At 42.6% G+C, this 20,223-nt stretch overlaps 1 protein-coding gene across 1 annotated transcript in view; it reads left to right on the top strand.

The window, feature by feature from the left end:
- LOC132820057 (sodium/hydrogen exchanger 2-like) overlaps nucleotides 1-20,223 on the top strand; it is a 160,899-nt gene that overhangs the window by 60,854 nt on the left and 79,822 nt on the right. Inside the window, exons 4-5 of the mRNA XM_060831976.1 lie at nucleotides 7,847-8,064; nucleotides 9,415-9,611. Coding sequence (XP_060687959.1) covers nucleotides 7,847-8,064; nucleotides 9,415-9,611 — 415 coding nt within the window. The remainder of the gene's footprint in view (nucleotides 1-7,846; nucleotides 8,065-9,414; nucleotides 9,612-20,223) is intronic.

The following is a 20,223-nucleotide window of genomic DNA, read 5'->3' as shown; positions in this document are numbered from 1 at the left end:
AAAAGGAGAAGATTACATTTTAGCCTTCCAGTAGTGCTAACTCTGTAGAATTCAGTGTCCTGTCAATACAATTCACTTAACATGCACTGACACTGAATTATTCTTGTGTCAGGGAACTGTTTGGAGTTGTTGCAATACCGAAGCCAATAATACAAAGAAAGATCTGAAATGCAACTAAATACTTTAGCACAAATTCTGCTAAATGATCCTTCTTCCCTAATCTCTCTTTCTCCTCTCTTTTCATTTTATGTGCAATTTCCTTTCCAAATATTCCACATTTGTCCATGCTTTGCTTAGATTATTTTGTCTTTTCTCATTGCTTTTGCTAAATTCCTGCCCACCTGCATCATGTAAGGTCCAAAGCAGATGTGATGACTGTTTTGTGTTGTCAGTCAGGAATGAGTACTTTCACGTTGACCAGTTAGTATGTATACCACGAGGATGAGCGGGCCACTTGTACATTAGGCTTGCAAAATCAGGAATGTTGAAGGGAATATTAAAAGTGGTTTTGACATTAGAAGACAGCATGAAATCAACCACTTTTGGCTTCAAAGGAAATGAAAATGGAGAGTGACAGACAATGGGCTATCTGTTGGTTCACGTTCATTTCACACAATCTCACACAGTTGTCCCTGTTGGCGATGAAAGGCAGCCTGCTCATCATTTTATTTCTTAGCAGACCACTGTAACCTTTGAGGATACATCAAATTCCTAAAGTGCAAATAGAGGCCATTTGGCCCATCAAGATTGCATGGCTCCTCCACATACTTGATTTATGGAAAAACTGGCAGTTCTGCGAAGTCCATCTATTCATCTTATTCTGTCTAATATTCAACAATACTAATTTAGAAAATGTCTGACCATTCAGAGGCAGAAAGGATTCATGATATTTAATTGTTGGACTGTAAATACAATGCAGAGTTGAAAAATGTGGTGCTGGAAAAACACAGCAGGCCAGGCAGCATCCGAGGAGCAGGAGAATTGATGTTTCGGGCATAAGCCCTTCTTCAGGAATTCCACATTTTTCAACTCTGGTACTCCAGCATCTGCAGTCCTCACTTTCTCCCTGTAAATACAATGCAATCTACTCACTATTCTGTGCCTAGAGCACATTGTAGGCACTGAAATTAGGGAAAACAGTTTGAGCTCTAATGTTTTCGACATTAAGTAACAGGAGGTTACCCTGACTTCAAATCACACTGATAGTCAAAGCCAAGAAAAGTGTGCAGAATTTGATGAAGTTCAGGTTCAAATCGCAGCCGGGGGCCCGATAGGGAAAAAAAGCAATTTAGTCTCATCTCATCGCTTCAAATAAACATAGGCTTAAGAGTTATAATTAGAAATTTGAACCATATTTCATGGCTTGTTACTTAGAAAAAAGTAAACAACATTTAGCAAGAACAATAGGAGTGTACAAATTTAAGGATGCAGTTAAAAATGCTTTGAAGCATTAATAGCATCTGATTTACTTCAATGTATTATATTACCAATGGCAGAGATAGTAATATCAAATTTACTGACTCAACTTCCCTAAATTAGCTTCCAGGCTTAATTTTTTTCATGGTTAAACAGCCTGCTGAGAGACTAACTCATCTGCAGTCTCTGAACGTCAGCTGGATGTCATTTTGTCCTTCACTCACTTTACATTGCCTGCCTGTTGATAAACACAGTGCTTTGGTGACCTTGCATCAGTTTTTGGAAATAGCTCAACCTCATGCTGCACTCACTATTACATAATGCAATGGCTTTGAAGAGGTTAATATGCAAGTTATATTTGCTCCACTCATTCAACTGATGTGACACACATTGGGTGGAGGCTAAGAATTCTACTCGAGCATTTGGAGGGAGCAGATATATCTATTCCAGCTCCCTAAGCTCCAAATTTATCCCTGACCAAATGCAGCTGTACTTATTGCTATCACGCAATATACTTTCTTCTTCTCTATTCTACAGTGATGAATCCTCTCACATTAATCCCTAATAGACCCAAGATAAAGCAAAGACAAAGAGGGACTATCTCAAACAACCGTAAGTCAATCTAGTAAAGGTAACACATCCACAAGGCGATCAGGCTAAAGACATTTAAAATGTAAACAGGTGAACCTTCTACTCATTCGAAGATTTGTGGGTATCGTGGGGAAGGTCATAATTCTTTTCTTCAAACTGGTTGCTTGAGAAGGTGATAAGGGATCCTTTTTTGAGTAGACAAAGTCAGCGGCTTGCTGAGCCACTTCAAGGGCCAAGTATGTTTCAACCACCTTGGTGAGGTACTGGAGTCACATGGAGGTCAGGCTGGGACTGGGTACAGGTGGTGAGTTTCATTCTGTGAAAAGCATCAATAAATCAGCTGGATCTTTAGGATAGCCTGATCGTTTGTTATTTTAAAGAGGAATGCATTTCTCAAACTGAATGCAATTCACATTCTTCTGGCTTTTAGACCAGGTTCTCAGGTCAGTAACAATACCATTATACACATTAAGTTATTGCTCTTCTTTTAACCTATGTCTTTCTTAAATCTGAATGGTTAAGGAGACTGCTTTATTTGGACAGGAGCCTATGAAACAAACGAGCAGGACTAGGTCATTTAACATGTCTGTTTTGCCATTTAATAAGATCATGGCTAATCTGATTGTAACTGCACATCCACCTACTGCTAGTCGCTTTCCATACCCTCATTTAACAAGAATCTATCTATCTCTGCCTTAACAATATTCATGGACTCTGCTTTCACCACCTTGCCAGGAAGAGAGTTTTCCAAGGCCCACAACCCTCTGGTGGTGAGATATTTGTTTAAATTGGTGACATCTGAGTTTTAAACATGATCCCTAGATCTAGATTATTCCATAATATGAAACATCCTCTTAACATTTACTATGTCAAGACCCTTTAGAATATTATATGTTTTGATCAAATACCCACTCCTATTTTAAAACTTCAGCAGAGACAAGCCTAGCCTTCAAACATTTCCAGCCACTAATTCCAGGTGTTAGTCCAGTAAACTTTCTCTGAACGTCCTTCAACATGCTTACATCTTCCTGAAATAAGGTGACCAATATTGCACACAGTACTCCAAATACAGTCACAATGGTGCACTGTGTAACTGAAGGCTAACCTCCCTAATTTTTTTTTTATCCATCTGTGGGACTTGGGCATTGCTGGCTGGCCAGCATTGATAGCCCATCCCTAGTTGCCCTTGAGAAGGTGGTGGTGAGCTACCTTCTTGAATCGCAGCAGTCCACTTGCTGTGGGTTGCTTCTATTCAATCCCTCTTGTCATATGTTCCACAAACTTTCCTAAGTACCTGTTGTATTTCCAAGAACCTTTTGTAATTCATGCACCAGCATGCCCAGATCCCTCTGCATCTCAGAACATGTCAGTCTCTCACCATTTAGATAATATTCTCTTATTATTCTATCTGCCAAAATAGGCAATTTTACTTTCTCCCAAATCATTACATTTGTCAGGTCTTTGCCCGCTCACTTAAACTATCAATATCGTTTTCTGATCTTGCATGTCCTCTTCTCAACTTACTTCCATATTTATCTTGATTTAAACTTATGCAACTAACCCCTCTTTAGGATTCATAAGGTGTTCCTTAAAAGCAGCGTACTAAGTTAGAATAAGGTCCTGATATGAAAAGTTGTACTCAGGGCTGGTTTATGTTCCTCCCCCCAGCCCCTCCTTTGAGTAAGAATTTAGAGGGACATCGAGCAAGGCAGAGGAAGGAAGGAGTAAGTGAGAGGGAGTGGAAGGATCAGAACAGCAAAAGAGAGCAGGAGGATTGGAATACGAATGGAGAGCAGGAAGGAGGGAGGCTGAGTGAGAGAGTCAGGCGATGGGTGGTGAGTGGAAGTAGCAGAGCGGCCGTTTATTTTGATAAAAGGATGAGCATGTGCAGTAACTGAGCTAAAACAAAAATGGAGGCAGCATGATTCAGCAAACATCCCTAACTTACAAACTGCACTAAAGTAAAACACATTATTAGAGTATATTTTGCGAGGCGGACATACCTGTACTAATTGAAGTCCTGGAACATAGATTGCACCCTGCAACTATTTCTCTGGTTCATTGAGTGAAGTGCCAGACAAGGGAATTAAAAAACTGATTTGAGAATCAATAATGCTGTCCTGGATCTGACAAAAATAGTTTTATCTGCTGCTGACCCATCAGCCTAACTCACTTAATGAAAATGCTTTATGGGCTCTGTTAAATAAATAAAAACATATTAGTTTGAATTCTTACTTTTGTTTTCAGTGTTTCCGACTGTCACGCCATTATGAATGTGAATTAAGGCAGATATTTCACAGTTAAAGGTGCTATAAACTACCCTTGGTTCAAAATGTTGCTTTGATTAGATATAAAAATTGAAAGTAGCAATGCAAAATTGATTGACAGGTAGTGTACTGGACACCATTTAAGATTTCTGTGATACACAAGCAATTGAATGTTATGCATGATACAAAACCCTCGAAGTTAAACATAAAAAATTTGCCAAGATTCTAAAATCCAGGCACCATCATCTTGGGTTCCTCTGTTCTAAATAATAGTGACTTCATATGGCAGCATTCTCAAGGGACTATGGATAGATTCAACCCAGCCCCACTCCAACTCATACATGGGGGTGGGGAGGCCATACTTTTAAGATGACACGGGAAGATTATCCAGCATTCCAGATGTTCCCACACAAGTATTGTCATTTTAATTGTGAATAGGAAGGGTGTGGTCACCTTACCCTTTTACCCAGAGGACCTCCTTTACATCCTAAGGTTTCAACCAGATAGCATGATCAACGCTGCAATGGTGTTGGAAAACCCAGATTCAGGAGCCCTGTAAGGGCCTTACGTTGACAGCCAATCCACAGCAGGAATTTAGGAACGACTGGCATAGGTAAGTTTAGAGATGTTGCTCTCCTGTAGAGTCTCTGTGGATGTGGGAGGAGCAGGTATCCTCTCCGGTGCATGGAGCACTTTAATCAGCCCAGGCTTAGCTCTGATTCTCCCTCTGCCAACTTCCCATTCTTCAAAGCTAACTCGATGCCAGACATTGTTCCAGAGGTTTGGAACTTGTAGTAATTTTGTTATCTAGTTTGGGTAGTCCAGCTAGGAAAGCACACAAATACCTCATGTACTGCACCCGTTGCTTTCGGTGTGGTCTTCTCTACACTGGGGAGGCAGGATGCCAACTTGTGGATGTTTCAGGAACATCTCTGGGACACACGCACCAAACAACCCCACTACCCTGTAGCTAAAAATTTTAACTCCCCCTCCCACTCCGCCAAAGGCATGCAAATCCTGGGCCTCCTCCATTACCAAATCCTAGCCAGCCAATGACTAGAGGAAAAACGCCTCATCGGCAGCCTTGGGAGCCTCCAACCACCCAGCATCAACATCGACTTCACCAGTTTCCTCATTTCCCCTCCCCCCACCTCATCCCAGATTCAATCCTCCAACTTGGCACCGCTCTCTTGAACTGTCCCACCTGTCCACCTTCCTTCCCGCCTATCCACTCCACCCTCTGCTCCGACCTATCACCATCACCCCCCACCTTCAAACTACTGTGCCCCCAGCCCCACCCATCCTCCTACTTATCTCTCAGCCCCTTTCCCACCCGTATGCCTGATGGAGGGCTTATGCCTGAAACATCGACTCTCCTGCTCCTCGGATGCTGCCTGACCTGCTGTGCTTTTCCAGCAACACACTTTCGACAGCTAAGAAGGATTACCAAGTCTTCAATAAGCTTTAACAATAGCTAGCTTGTTACACATATTAAGGGACTGTATAAAGTTTTAAAACTAGTAAAGCAAGGCTAGTTCTGTCCAAGCCAACATACTTCATCCTCCTTCTATCATGTGACCTCTTACAGCATCACAATGGGGGATATTGTTCACAGTGTTCCAGGCATTAACTCTTTCAAGTCCTCATGCATCAAATCTTTGTTTCTGCCCTGACACTGTGTTGCACAAAAAAAACATAGCTAGTCTACTCCTTTCAGGTGAATGAATGCCCAGCTTTATTTAACGTGGACCGAGGAGTTATGATTTCACACTGGCCTGTTGCAGTCATGCCTTAGTTTAAGTAAGAACGCTTTATCAGTAATACTTTTCCATATGAACCACAACTGGAATAGCATCAAACTGCATTATCACTGGGACTTCAAAAAAATACATGTCATTTGAATGGAACCAACACTGGAAACCGTGACCCTGGAATACTGCTGATACTAGGATAATATCAACACTGGATTAACACTGACACTAATGCTGGAATACTGGTACTGGGATAACATTGATATTGGGATAATATTGACAGTAGATTGTCACTGACACTAGAATAATACTGAGATTGGGTTAACACCAATATTGGCATAACACGGACACTGTGAGAACAGCAACACTGCAATACAACTGACATTACAATAGCATTGACACTGCATGAACATCAGTTTTGTGGTAATGTCAGAATTTCAACAATACAGTAACTGCAATAAAACTGACAGTGAAAACACTAATACTTTGGATACACCTCACTGTGATAACACCAATGCTGTGAAAATATTGACATTGCCATAACAGTGGCACAGGAGCAAGACTAACATTGGAATAACACCCATATAGCAATAGCAGTAGCGCTGTGAAAGAATCAACACTGCAATGGAACTGACACTTCAAGGATGTCAACGCTGCAGGATGTCAACACTGTGGTAATGTTGGATCTCAACAATGTGCAACCTGCAAAATAGCTGACAGTATGCTCACTGGAGCTACAACATCATCAACACTGTACCAATGCCAAAACTGCAATAACATTGACAGTGAAATAACTCAACATCATAGAAAATTAATGGCGCAATCTTAGCACATCTTTAGTTTATCTCCCATCTATGTTTTCCAAGGAACAGCAACATTAACATTCAACAGGTTAATGCCATAAGTCCTGTAACTTTGAGAAGAATTTCATACAGAAATTGTGTTTCCTACAGTCTTAGGAAATGAATTTGTGCCCTAGATGTTACAGAGTTCCATCTGTTCTGGCATCAAGTAATCCCAAAATTGCTGAAGGACTGACATCACCCAAATTCAAGTAGTTCCACTTTGCAAAGGGAGCTGTGTTAATGTTTTCGGCATGGCCTGATTTTAGAGTCCGGCTTCAACATGACCGCAAATTAAGGAGACTCATGACTGCCTGAAGCAGATCACGTCTTTGCAGTTCACCATTCCACTATGAACATGTTGCACTTTTTGAGCTTAAGGTGATTGAGCAGAGTTGAAATATCCTTGTACTCACAGCCAAATGATGGCAACAACACATTGAAAGACTTCCTGAGATGTGTGGGAGCAAGTACCCCTTCTGCCACTCACTATCCTGACTAGGAAGTATATCATTTTTGCTTCCGTGATGCTGAGTCAAGACGTTGGAACTCCCACTCTGACAATATTGTGGGTGTTCCTACACCAAATGCAATATAAAAAGGCAGTTCACACTGTCAAACATGTTAAGGAGCAAATAAAATCAGAAACAAAAACAGAAATCACTGGAAAAGCACAGCAGGTTGGGTAGCATTTATGGAGAGAAATCAGAATTAATGTTTCGGGACCACTAAGTCTTCCTCAGAACATATCTGGAGTCAGATTTCAGATTAGCCATGATCTTGTTGAATGGCAGAAAGGTTAAATACACTACTCCCCTTGCTGTGTACCTGCTTTCCCTGTTTGACTTGTATTATGCACAGTTTTGCAGAATAGCAATGTTTTAAAGACATTACAACCCACATATTGGTAGTGTCAGTTGTATTGATAATGAAAAGTCATTAGTTGGTTCAATTGGTAATATCTAAATGTCTCTTTCAGAATCATTGCCTGCTCCATGAGTATGAAACGTTATGTGGAGGCTAATATCTCTCAGAAGTCTCACACTACAATCAAATACTTCATGAAGATGTGGAGCAGTGTGAGTGAGACCCTCATCTTTATTTTCCTCGGTGTTTCCACTATTGGGGACAAGCACGAATGGAGTTGGCCCTATGTATGTTTCACAATGATATTTTGCCTTGTCTGGAGAGCAGTTGGTAATTAGAATTTATTTTCTCTCTCTCTTTTCTTGCTCACTCGTCCCTGCCAACCCACTCCGCCACTTCCACACCCACACACATCCAATAATATTCCCCAGCTAAAAAAGGGTGCACAGATGGTTTGGCAATGAACCTAAGATACTACAGTGGTACCTTTAAGAGGTATGAGAGATTACGTTGCCAACTTTAATCGGGCATCTCCCCAGAAGTTTCATCATCACATGACATTTAGTCCCAATCTACTTAAAGGGCTTTTCCTCAATGACCTCTAAGAATTTTATAGCTAATGTAGCAGTGATCATTTGAAACAAAATTGAAGGAATATGTACATCTTAATGCCAGAATTTGCTTCCTGAAGTAGTGTTTAGGAGCATACGCTCTGAAGGAGTGAAGAGAAGAAGGCCATTGATTTTACTGGTCTTCGTATGTGCAGCAATTTCAGTAAATCCTCTATATCGACAAAATCATGACGTTGGCTTACCGTGCCAAATAAAACTCAACACCGGTGGCAAAAACAGTGTATCCATGTTTTTAGCCTATTATTCGATGAGCTCCACGCTCAGGAATTTCATAATTTCCAGAGGTTCTCGGGAATAGAACCCTTGTGGATCTGAAGGAAAGGCTGTAATTCCTGTGCTTGGTGCCTCACCTCTTGTAGCATTGAGCAGATTGGATGTTTACCATTTCAAGCCATTGTATTGCAAAAATTTATACTCTAGACATGGTAATCCTCGGTTAACTGGCATCGAATAACAATGATCTTTTTCAGCATATGCACAACATGTCTTTATTTTTGCAGCACTTTGTGAAGGCACCTAAAAGATATAGCATTTCAAAAAATCAATTTCTGCTGAAAGAAACACAATTTACATCACAAACTTTATGAGGAATTCTTGGGAAATTGGGATGGTTTTCTGCTAAATCAAAAGGTCTGTCTCTTCTATGATGAGCAGGACTTTGTGAAGAGTGTAGCATCTCACAAAGTGTTAATACCATAACTTGATTCACGAATGGAAATGTCTGAAGCAAACCTGGTCTCCTATTGTGCTTAAAATTATAATTATCGTAGCATGACATGCAGGCAGAGTTTAGAACGGCTTATTTGGTCGATGTAGTTTCATGTCATTTGTAATGCTTTCCAAATGTCAAATTTAATTGAAAAAAAGCATATTGAGAAACCTCAATTGTCAAGAAACAGATAATGAGTCTGTTCCCGGGAATTTGCTATCTCAGTAACTAGTAAAAACAACCGAATTTCATTTTCTCAATTTTATCACCCTCAGATTTCCGAATTGCAAAATGTGCAACAAATGTCTAGTAACAGATTTTCTTTTTTTTTGTTTTCAGGTGTCATTTTCCTGACATTTATCGTGAATAAATTCCGTGTGAATGTTGTAACGAGAAAGGATCAGTTCATCATTGCTTATGGTGGTTTGCGAGGGGCAATCTGTTTCTCCCTTGTTTTCTTGCTTCCAGATTTCCCTCAGAAAAAACTGTTTACCACAGCCACTATAGTGGTCATCTTTTTTACAGTCTTTGTTCAGGTAAGCAGGGATTTGTCCACTAATGGGGTGCTATGAGTTATATGTTCTGCTAGCTGTCATGACTTTAGAAATATTTCTGACTCCTTCCATTGTGGTGCCCCATAGATCACAGCCAAAGCACCTAAGCAACGTGGATGTTATTCTTAATAATCAATGCTGTGCAGACACTGCAAAAAGACACCTAATTTTCTTCACTCCTTGAGGTGGTTCAATTCTATAAGCTTTGTGCACAAGGCTATCAGTTCATGCACAGCCTAGTGCTCTGGAAATATGGATTCAAATCCCATTGTGGCTGCTGGTGGATTCTTTTGTCTGTGTACTTCTCCTTAACATCAGTTTGCCTTTGAGGACACTATGTGTTGTGTGTATACAATGTTGTGTCTCTGCCTGGTGGTTAATCTGCTGTGTATTTACAGGCTGCACACAAAGTTGTTGGCTTGCCGCAGTGTCTGCCTCATAACTTGTTATGTGTTTGACTGTGTTAACTAAATTAACCTGCAGAATGAATCAATCCCTGATGAGAAACGAATCATTATCGTGAACATAGCATAATTTAAATTCAATCAATAACATTTGGGATTGACTGCCGGTTTCAGTAATTGTGACCATGAAACTGATGTTAATTCTCCTAGAAAAAGGTCTACTAATGTCATTTAAGGAGTGGCATGGTGGCTCAGTGGCTAGCACTGCTGCTGTACAGCACCAGGGTCCCAGGTTCGATTCCACCCTTGGGCGACTGTCTGTGCAGAGTTTGCACATTCTCCCCGTGTCTGCGTGAGTTTTCTCCGGGTGCTTCAGTTTCTTCCCACAGTCCAAAGATGTGCAGGTCAGGTAAATTGGCCATGCTAAATATGGTGTATATGGATTTCAGCAAGGCGTTTGATAAGGTACCCACAGTAAGCTATTATACAAAATGCGGAGGAATGGGATTGTGGGAGACATAGCAGTTTGGATCAATAATTGGCTTGCTGAAAGAAAACAGAGGGTTGTAGTTGATGGAACATGTTCACCTTGGTGTCGAGTTACTAGCGGTGAACCATAAGAGTCGGTGTTGGGTCCACTGCTGTTCGTCATTTTTATACATGACCTGGATGAAGGCTTAGAAGGGTGGATTAGGAAATTTGCAGATGACACTAAGATTGGTGGAGTTGTGCATAGTGACGAAGGATGTAATAGGTTGCAGAGAGACATGGATAGGATGCAGAGCTGGGCTGAGAGGTGGCAAATGGAGTTTAATGTGAACAAGTGTGAGGTGATACACTTTGAACGGAGTAATCGGAATGCAAAGTACTGGGCTAGTGGTAGGATTCTTGGGAGTGCAGATGAGCAGAGATCTCGGTGTCCATATACACAGATCCCTGAAAGTTGCCACCCAGATCGACAGGGTTGTTAAGAAGGCATACAGTGTTTTGGCCTTTATTAATAGAGGGATTGAGTTCCGGAAACAGGAGGTCATGCTGCAGCTGTACAAAGCTCTGGTACGGCCACACTTGGAGTATTGTGTACAGTTCTGGTCACCGCATTATAAGAAAGATGTGGAAGCTTTGGAAAGAGTGCAGAGGAAATTTACTAGGATGTTGCTTGGTATGGAAGGAATGTCTTATGAGGAAAGGCTGAGAGCCTTGAGGCTGTTCTTGTTAGAGTGAAGAAGTTTGAGAGGTGACTTAATAGAGACATACAAGATAATCAGAGGTTTAGATAGGGTGGACAGGGAGAGCCTTTTTCCAAGTATGGGGACGGCAAACACGAGAAGACACAGCTTTAAAGTGAGGGGAGATAGGTATAAGACAGGTATCAGGGGTAGTTTCTTTACTCAGAGTGTAGTAAGGGTATGGAATGCTTTGCCTGCAATGGTACTAGATTCCTGAAGAAGGGCTTATGCCCGAAACGTCGATTCTCCTGCTCCTAGGATGCTGCTGACCTGCGCTTTTCCAGCAATACATTTTTCAATGGTACTAGATTCGCCAAGTGCATTTATTTTGTCATTGGACAGGCATATGGACGTACATGGAATAGTGTAGGTGGGATGGGCTTCAGATTAGTATGGTAGGGCGGCACAACATCGAGGGCCGAAGGGCCTGTACTGCGCTGTAATGATCTATGTTCTATGTTCTATAAATTGCACATAGTGCTAGGTCAGAGGGAAATGGGTCTGGGTGGGTTACTCCTTGGAGGGTTGAATCGAAGGGCCTATTTCCGCACTGTAGGGAATCTAACCTAATCCTTGCCCACTCTGACCTACAGGTGACCCTGAGCCCACAGTAAGCCACTCCACTTGGAGATAGGCAATGAATGAAGGTTTTGAGCAATACCCACATCCTATGAAAAAATAAAGGAAATTAAGAATGACAGTGTTTGTATGATTAGGAAGAGAAATGAAAAATCCCACCACTCCAGCATGCAACTAGATCTTTGTGGTTAAAATTTTCACTTCCACGCCCTCTCTGCAAGTCTGTTTAGAGTATTGCATATTCTATGTATTCCCTTCTTGACATCAGCTCTCATTTGTTTATCATTGAATTGAGTATTCAGTGGCCCTAATACGCTGAATAATTCATACACCTCTTTTCTGTGTTGTTTTATATCTTTGATACTGTTTCTCCCTCAATTGCTTTCTTAGTTGTATAACTACAACTGAACAAAATCACCATCAAAGGAGCAAAATAATTTATATTTAGATTGCACCTCATCAAGTTCTCTGGATGTGCTGTCGGATTTGTTGCTGCACCACATACTGCTTACCTTTGAGGTGACAGGCTCAGAATTAGATTAAGAATTGGAAAGGTCAGGAAATGAGACTGCAGTGAATGCGTGCAGACAAAAGGTGGGCTTCGCAACCTCCCCTTGAGCTCTTGCAATATTTAGAGCTTTGTATGCTGGTCTAGTTTTCTCTTATAGAATAATACTAATTCAAATTCATACTTAATTTCATGCGTCTATTGCAATTCGGTCTTCTTCAATGGGTTTCTGACTGATTTCATTAACTTGACTTCAACTCTCTAGCTTGGTGATGCTTTGGATTAGGCAAATTTGCTTTGAGTTTTTAATTTACAAATTAAATTTGAATGAACTAGTGGGATACCCCACTCATTCTCTCCTACTGCCTCAACATCACTTTTCTCATGAGTACTTGCTGCATCCATTCTTTCACTGTCTGTCTCTCACTGGTTTCTGTTTATGCCATAACTCAATGGGCACCGAGTAGGTCCCCTGGGTTGGAGTGGAAGCATGGATCTTATCTGCTTACTTCCAATCCCCTAATGTCCTACTTCAATCCAACCCTGGCCAGTGTGTATTAATGGGCTGACTCAAGGGCAACACATTTTGGGGAGTTTGAAGGGTTAGAGGCAATGTCAGACGGATTGAAAGCGGTGTCTGGAGATGAAGGGCAGTCAGCAGTGAATAGTAATTCCAATGAAAGGAAGCACTAGGCATCGTAGCTCCCACGATTCTGTCAGCACCATTTCTCCTGTTTGACTGTAAGACGCTACAGGCTGAGGACAGAAACTCAAAAACCAGGAGCACTGAAGGAGAGATTGCCTCAATGTTCATCCATCACCTGGAGCAGAGCAGCAGGCTAGATTGACCTCATGGTTAAACATGACTGTCTGTTTATCCTCCAGGGTGTCAGTGAACAAAATAAGGTTCTTCCTGCAAATGATAGCAAGCAAAGGCCTCCCCGACTGACAAAGAAATCCTGGGTGAAAAAGGTAGCCAGTCCCTATGGGGGCATTCGTAAGACATGGTGACAATGCCAGGACGGGTAAATAGCTTTTAATTCTCTGCAGAGATAAATAAAGAAGCTTATTTTCAATATGCTGAGGTCCTAAATGTGGTGAAGCTCAGCGATGTTGATGTGTACTCCCTGCATGCCCACAATGCCAACTGAAGGAGTCTGGACACCCCACAAATCTCTGAAGGGCTGAAGTGTGGTGCCAAGAAGGTCACCTTCTGTGATGTGTGGATGGCAGGACCAGAGATAATGGACACTTCTCTGAAAAGCTGCTCTATCCAGATGAGGGACTCATCAAACTTTCAGTGTCTCAACAGGAGGTGAGGCCACACACAGAGCCTGTGAGAAGTCTAAGGCGGGTGGTGGAGCACTGAACTTCCCAGCACTGGTGTAGATGGAGGAGGACCTCCTGTATCTGACCAGTCAGCAGGGGACCAGAGGAACTGACAAAGTTAATGCCTGATGGTGAATTTCATATGGAATGTTTATCAGCAATGGGACCAGAACTGGGGCTGGAATGGGTGTGTGTTAAAACATGTGGAGATCACCACGTTTGAATCATGTGTTACGTCAATGTCCAAAATCAAGTTACTTCTACTCTGTGACCCTCCTCACTGTTCACGCCCACTCACGTAGCTCATTCCTTCAGCAGGTACTTAGTATCCCATGCAGACACCAATCCAAGGGTCCAGCATTAACCTCTGGGGAAGAGCACTTGGAGGATGCTTCATTTCCATCCTCACTCTGCTTCACCAGGCACTAGACCAATGTTACCTCATTGGGTTTGCATTCACTGGCCAAAATAGTTACTGGTTTGATTACCAGATCACTGCCAGACACTGAGACAGTCCAGGTCTCTAACTCTCAGGCCAGTTGTGAGCAGACCCAGAAGATGTTGAGCACTAGACAAGTCAAGAGCCTCCAGAGCTCTCTGTCAGATGATAAATGTTGGATCCTTAAGGGGATGCACGAGAGCAGGCTGACATTGCAGAAGATATGCTCCCACCCCACCCTAACCCATAATAAAAATGGAGGAGTCCAGTCAGGCCTTGAGTGCTTCCATATCCTGAAAACATGGACTGCTCCATCAGGAGAGATTGGCAACTCTCCTGGAGAGTCTGAACCGAGGCACAACCGGGCATTGTGGGCATCATCAAACTCTCGCACTGACAATGATCTCAGGAGGGCATTGGGAGTGTGAGAGATGGACACCACAGTTGGTGTCACCTTGAGCACCTCCGGCAAGGAGCAATGACCTCTCTGAACTCATGCTGGTGGAAAAGCAGCAGCTGGCTGCCTCTGGAGCATCCTCTCAGGGCATGTCTGATGGTGCCAGCAGCCCTTCTGCTCCTCAGCCAGTAACATCAGGGTTCCTGGATCTATTGGTGTCAGAGGAGCCACCTGATTCCAGGCAGGATCCCCTCCCAATCAGAAGGACACGTGCCAACTTGGGTCATTAGAGGACCCTTGCCAAGGTCAGCAGGCCCCAGTGAGCTGTCAGGATTAATAGCCAAGATCCAGCACAGCTCCAGCACTCAAAAGCAAATGAAAATCACTGGAAAAAGCCAGGTCTTTGGGGTATTTGCTGAGTGCGACAATCTCCTCTCCTTGGCTCAAGCTCCCCGGTGTAAGGAGTAACACGGAGACATTCCAAGACAATGTCACTAATGCCAACTGCAGATGCAGCCATACACACCCATTCCACAGCCTGCTGCTCTTGGGATGGACTTTGTCCTAGGGACATAGTCTAGGGCACCCTGCTGTGATTCTCACCCATTACTGCAGATCAAGTGACCACTGTAAAATCATACAGGCTGCAAGTCAATGAACTGGCAATTTAACTGCTTCAACTACTGTGTGAATTGTCCTTAAATGGAAGGTGTGTCTTCTAGTCTATTTACCTTTATGAAATCTTGGAATCTGATGTAATAAGGAGCCTGATCTAATGCTACCAGACCTAAGGTTGATTCAGGAGCTCAGGTGAGTGGCCTGTTCTTGACTAAATTCTTGACAGCTTCAGTGGTGGTTTGGAGATTTATGTATGAAGTGGGAACTACCTAACATTGACTGCACTCAACAATGCCATTCCGCCTGCAAATGAATATCAGAGACTCTTCTAAGAAAGATTTGCTTTCAAATAAAACATGTAGCTCCTTGACCTTGACAGAGGTGCTTTCACACTGCTGTTTGAGAGAGGGCAGCCATGATGAAAAATCCCGACCTCATGATCGTAATCAGGGCCTTCTTCATTTCCCAAGCATCCAGACTCTGCTCATCAACATCATGTTTCTCCTCATCACCTGAGGATGCAGGGTGGTTGGTAGATAGCCTGGACCATATTACAAGATTCAGCAGAGTGCTCATGACACTGAAGTCTTATCGTGAGCAAGTCTACAGTCCTTTCTGGTAAAGGCATGCCTCACATTGTACCTCTTCTGCCTGAGAGCCTGGATGTCTAGTGTGCGTCTTAAACCACCTTCTTAATGATTAGCTTCATGAACCGTCTAGCTGAGCAAGGAGCAAAAACAGTCAAGGTACCTGCAGTGAGTACTTGAGGTTGTAGGTATGGTGGACAGTCACACCGGACAATTTGGACATTCTCAGAGTGAAAATCACATCTGCCTGATGGACTCGTGTGCAATCAATGAACCTTTTTTAAAAATTTACTTATGGTATATGAGTGTAGGCAACTAGGTCAGCATTTATTGCCTGCCCATAAATGCCCATAGAGCAGGTAAGAGTCAAACAGATTACTGGGGGACTGGAGTCACGTGCAGGCCAGATTGGGTAAGGATGGCAGATTTCCTTCCCTAAAGGTTAGTAGTGAATAAGGTGGGTATTTCCATCAATTGACACAGGTTTTGTTTTGACAATTAGACTTGCCTTTTTGAAAGAGTTTTAATTTTTCTGTTAATGTTTATTGAATTAAGCCATCTGCCTTGGTGAGATTTGAACCCAAGCCCTCAGTATGTTAGCCTGAGGTATTGGGTTGCTCATCTGGTGACATTACCTCTGTCGCCACTCTATTTCAGCAAAGCCTCCAGTATCTCCAAAGCCTCCCTCTCCCTCAGCCTGGCCTTCCTCTTCATGGGGGATCTGGATGTAAGTTTCCTCTCTCCTGAGTGACATAAACACCTCAGTCTTAACACAGCAATGGATTAAGATTTAGAGATGCCGTCGTGATCCCCCACTGAGCCTTGCAAAGAGACTGGACACAGAAGTACAAGACACTGCCACTTTCAGTATGATAGACTATTGGATAACCAGCCTTCCAGTTGAAACTGACCTCCACTGTAACCATGTTACAAATGAGTATAACCCCACCCTGCAGTAATGGAGACATCTGTGACACTGTTGTTGAAGTTAATTGGAAGGTTTGCTGGACAACCTTTCTTCAGTGTCATGCCAGTTTCCCCTTGGATTGACTTGCCAACACTCCCTATGTACCCTCTGGGCCTTCGACAACACCATAACATATTGTTAGCTCTTTGGTTGCTGCTGGCCTGCCTCTCTTTCCCCAGTCCTCACCGGAGTTGACTATTCCCATGATAAATTTGGCTTCTGCTGCCATCGCCTTCCCTACAATCTCCTCTCCTTGGCTCAAGCTCCCCGGTGTAAGGAGTAACACGGAGACATTCCAAGACAATGTCACTAATGCCAACTGCAGATGCAGCCATACACACCCATTCCACAGCCTGCTGCTCTTGGGATGGACTTTGTCCTAGGGACATAGTCTAGGGCACCCTGCTGTGATTCTCACCCATTACTGCAGATCAAGTGACCACTGTAAAATCATACAGGCTGCAAGTCAATGAACTGGCAATTTAACTGCTTCAACTACTGTGTGAATTGTCCTTAAATGGAAGGTGTGTCTTCTAGTCTGTTTACCTTTATGAAATCTTGGAATCTGATGTAATAAGGAGCCTGATCTAATGCTACCAGACCTAAGGTTGATTCAGGAGCTCAGCTGCTGATTGCCAAGTTCTGCCCTATGAAGCAGACTTTCATGAGGTACTTTTGCAAACATCGTTCCAGACAGCTTTGCCACAACCAATTGATGAATGCGAAGTCCTTCACCTCTGATGGCAAGGGTACTGTTTTACTATTGGATTAATGCAATGTCAGTTTTAAAAACTGGTCTTCTATTTCTCAAACTGCATCAATACAACATTAAGTTTTATTCCCATTCGATAATCAATGTAAATATATCTTGTTTTACATGGTAGATTTGCAATTTCCATGAGATAAGATGATTGGATTGAGAAGCAAGTCCATCTTTTTTATTAACACCTTTCAGAATTCCCCACAGCTAGTGAAGCATAGTGGTAAATGGAGAGTAGGGAATGTGATGCAGCACATAGCAAGGTCCTGCAAATAACAATGTATTAAAGACCAGATCATTTCTCCAGTGATGTTGGCTAAGGGTGTATGGAGGACTTCGCTTGAAATATCGCCACAGAAACTTTTGCACTCATCTGAGCAATTCGATAGGGCCTTGGGTTTAAAACCCCACCCAAATGGCAACACCTCCAACCATGCACCATGCTTCACTACAACACTGGGACATCAGCCTCAGGTTTGGTTAAAATGTCCAGACTGAGACTCGAATGCACAGCCTCCTGATTTGGAGTTGAGAGCGATATTAAGCGATTGACAACCATCATAGAGCCACACAGTTTTGAAGAGGCCCTTCGGTCCATTAAATCTGGGGTAACAAAAACTACTCTGAATCTACACTAGTTCCACTTTGCTGGTTGTTATGACACTTCAAGTGCTCATTCACATACTTTTTAAAAGTTGTGAGGTTTCCTGTTTCAATTACCCTCTCAGGCAGTTCATTCCAGATTCCCACCACATTCTGGGTAAATTTGTTTTCCCTCAAATCCCCTCTAAGCCTCCTGCTTTTCACCTTAAAGTTATGCCCTATTATTAATGACCTTCAACAAGGAGAGCAATTGTTTTCTATTCAGCCTGTCCATGCCCCTCATAATCTGTGACACCTCACTCATGCCCCCTGTCAACCTTCTCTGCTCCAAACAACCCAAGCATATCCAGTCTCTCTTCATCACTGAAATACTCCATCCCAGGTGAATCTCCCCTCAGGTAAATCTCCCCTCCAGCGCAGTCACATCCTCCCTATAGTGACCAAAACTGCACACAGCTTTCCAGCTGTGGCCTCACCAAAGCCCTAAACAGCTCCAACATGACCTCCCTGATCTATGCCATGACTGATGAAGACAAGCTTCCTTAGCCTTCTTAACTACTCTATTAACCTGTCCTGCCTACCTTCAGGGATCTGTGGACAAGTGCCTCAAGATCTCTCTGTTCCTTGGAGCTTCCTTGTGTCCTCCCACTTATTGACTACTCCCTTGTCTTCGTCCTTCTTTCAAACGACATCTTACATTTTTCAGGATTAAATTCCATCTGCTAACAATCTGCTCATTTGACCAATTTATCGATATCCTCCTGTAATCTAAGATTTTCTTCCTCCATTTAATGAACCCAACTAATCTTTGTGTCATCTGCAAACGTGCTTATCATCCCTCCAAACCACCATAATGTTAACATACTTTACCGTCAATATACAAATGCAACAGAAATGTTGACTGATTAACTTTAAATCGGCATACACCTCCATTATGATAGACGACAGAGGAAAGCACTACATAGGGCAAACAGGAAGACAGCTTACGATCCACATCCGTGAACACCAACTAGCCACGAAATGACACGACCAGCTATCCTTAGTAGCCACACACACAGATGACAAGCAACATGAATTCGACTGGGACAACACGACTGTTATAGGACAAGCCAAACAGAGAACAGCCAGGGAATTCCTAGAGGCATGGCACTCATCCACAGATTCAATCAATAAGCACATCGACCTGGACCCAATATACCGGCCACTGCAGCGGACAGCTGGAACTGACAACCGGTAGCGGCAGATTCAAACCACTACAAATGCTGGATCACAGAAGTGCTTCACAGGAGGCTCCCAAGCACTGAGGATGTCACCTAGACAGGGGACAAAACGTCTGCAACACAAATTCCCAGCTCGGCGAACAGAACCACAACAATGAGCACCCGAGCTACAAATCTTCTCACAAAATTTGGACAGAGGAAAGTCAACCAACCATGTTACTGGTACATCGACTCACATTAGATGGTGAACAGCTCATATCTTCCTCTCATTTCTCTGTGAGCCTGATAGTGAAGCTTATTTTATAGCTGAAAATGTGTTGCTGGTTAAAGCACAGCAGGTTGGGCAGCATCCAAGGAATAGGAAATTCGACGTTTCGGGCATAAGCCCTTCATCAGGAATGAATGAAGGGCTTATGCCCGAAACGTCGAATTTCCTATTCTTTGGATGCTGCCTAACCTGCTGTGCTTTAACCAGCAACACATTTTCAGCTGTGATCTCCAGCATCTGCAGACCTCATTTTTTAACTGAAGCTTATTTTATATTTTGCATTTCATAGCACAATGTTCCTTTGCGAGCCATCTGTCATGCGCATAAATAATAATTTTTCTAAAAAGTTAAACTGCCCATCCTTTTGAGCTTTTACAATATTGGACATCAATCCTATATTGTTCAGAATGGCTACCCATCCTTCACCCTCCATAAGCAACTTATTAATAATCTGCTGCCAATATTGTATCCTGCTCAAGTCTGGCTCAACCATTAGATCTGGAGGAGCTGGTGCTGGACTGGGGTGGACAAAAAAAATCACACAACAGTAGGTTATAGTCTGACAGATTTATCTGGAAGCATGAGCTTTCGAAGCGCTGCTTCTTCATCAGGTGGTTATGAAGCAGAACCATAAGACACAGAATTTATAGCAAAAGATTACAGTGAACAAACTGAGATTGTTAAAT

This window comes from Hemiscyllium ocellatum, chromosome 11 (genome assembly GCF_020745735.1).
Source record: "Hemiscyllium ocellatum isolate sHemOce1 chromosome 11, sHemOce1.pat.X.cur, whole genome shotgun sequence".
Lineage (NCBI taxonomy): Eukaryota > Metazoa > Chordata > Chondrichthyes > Orectolobiformes > Hemiscylliidae > Hemiscyllium > Hemiscyllium ocellatum.
This window is presented reverse-complemented; position numbering and strand designations above follow the sequence as displayed.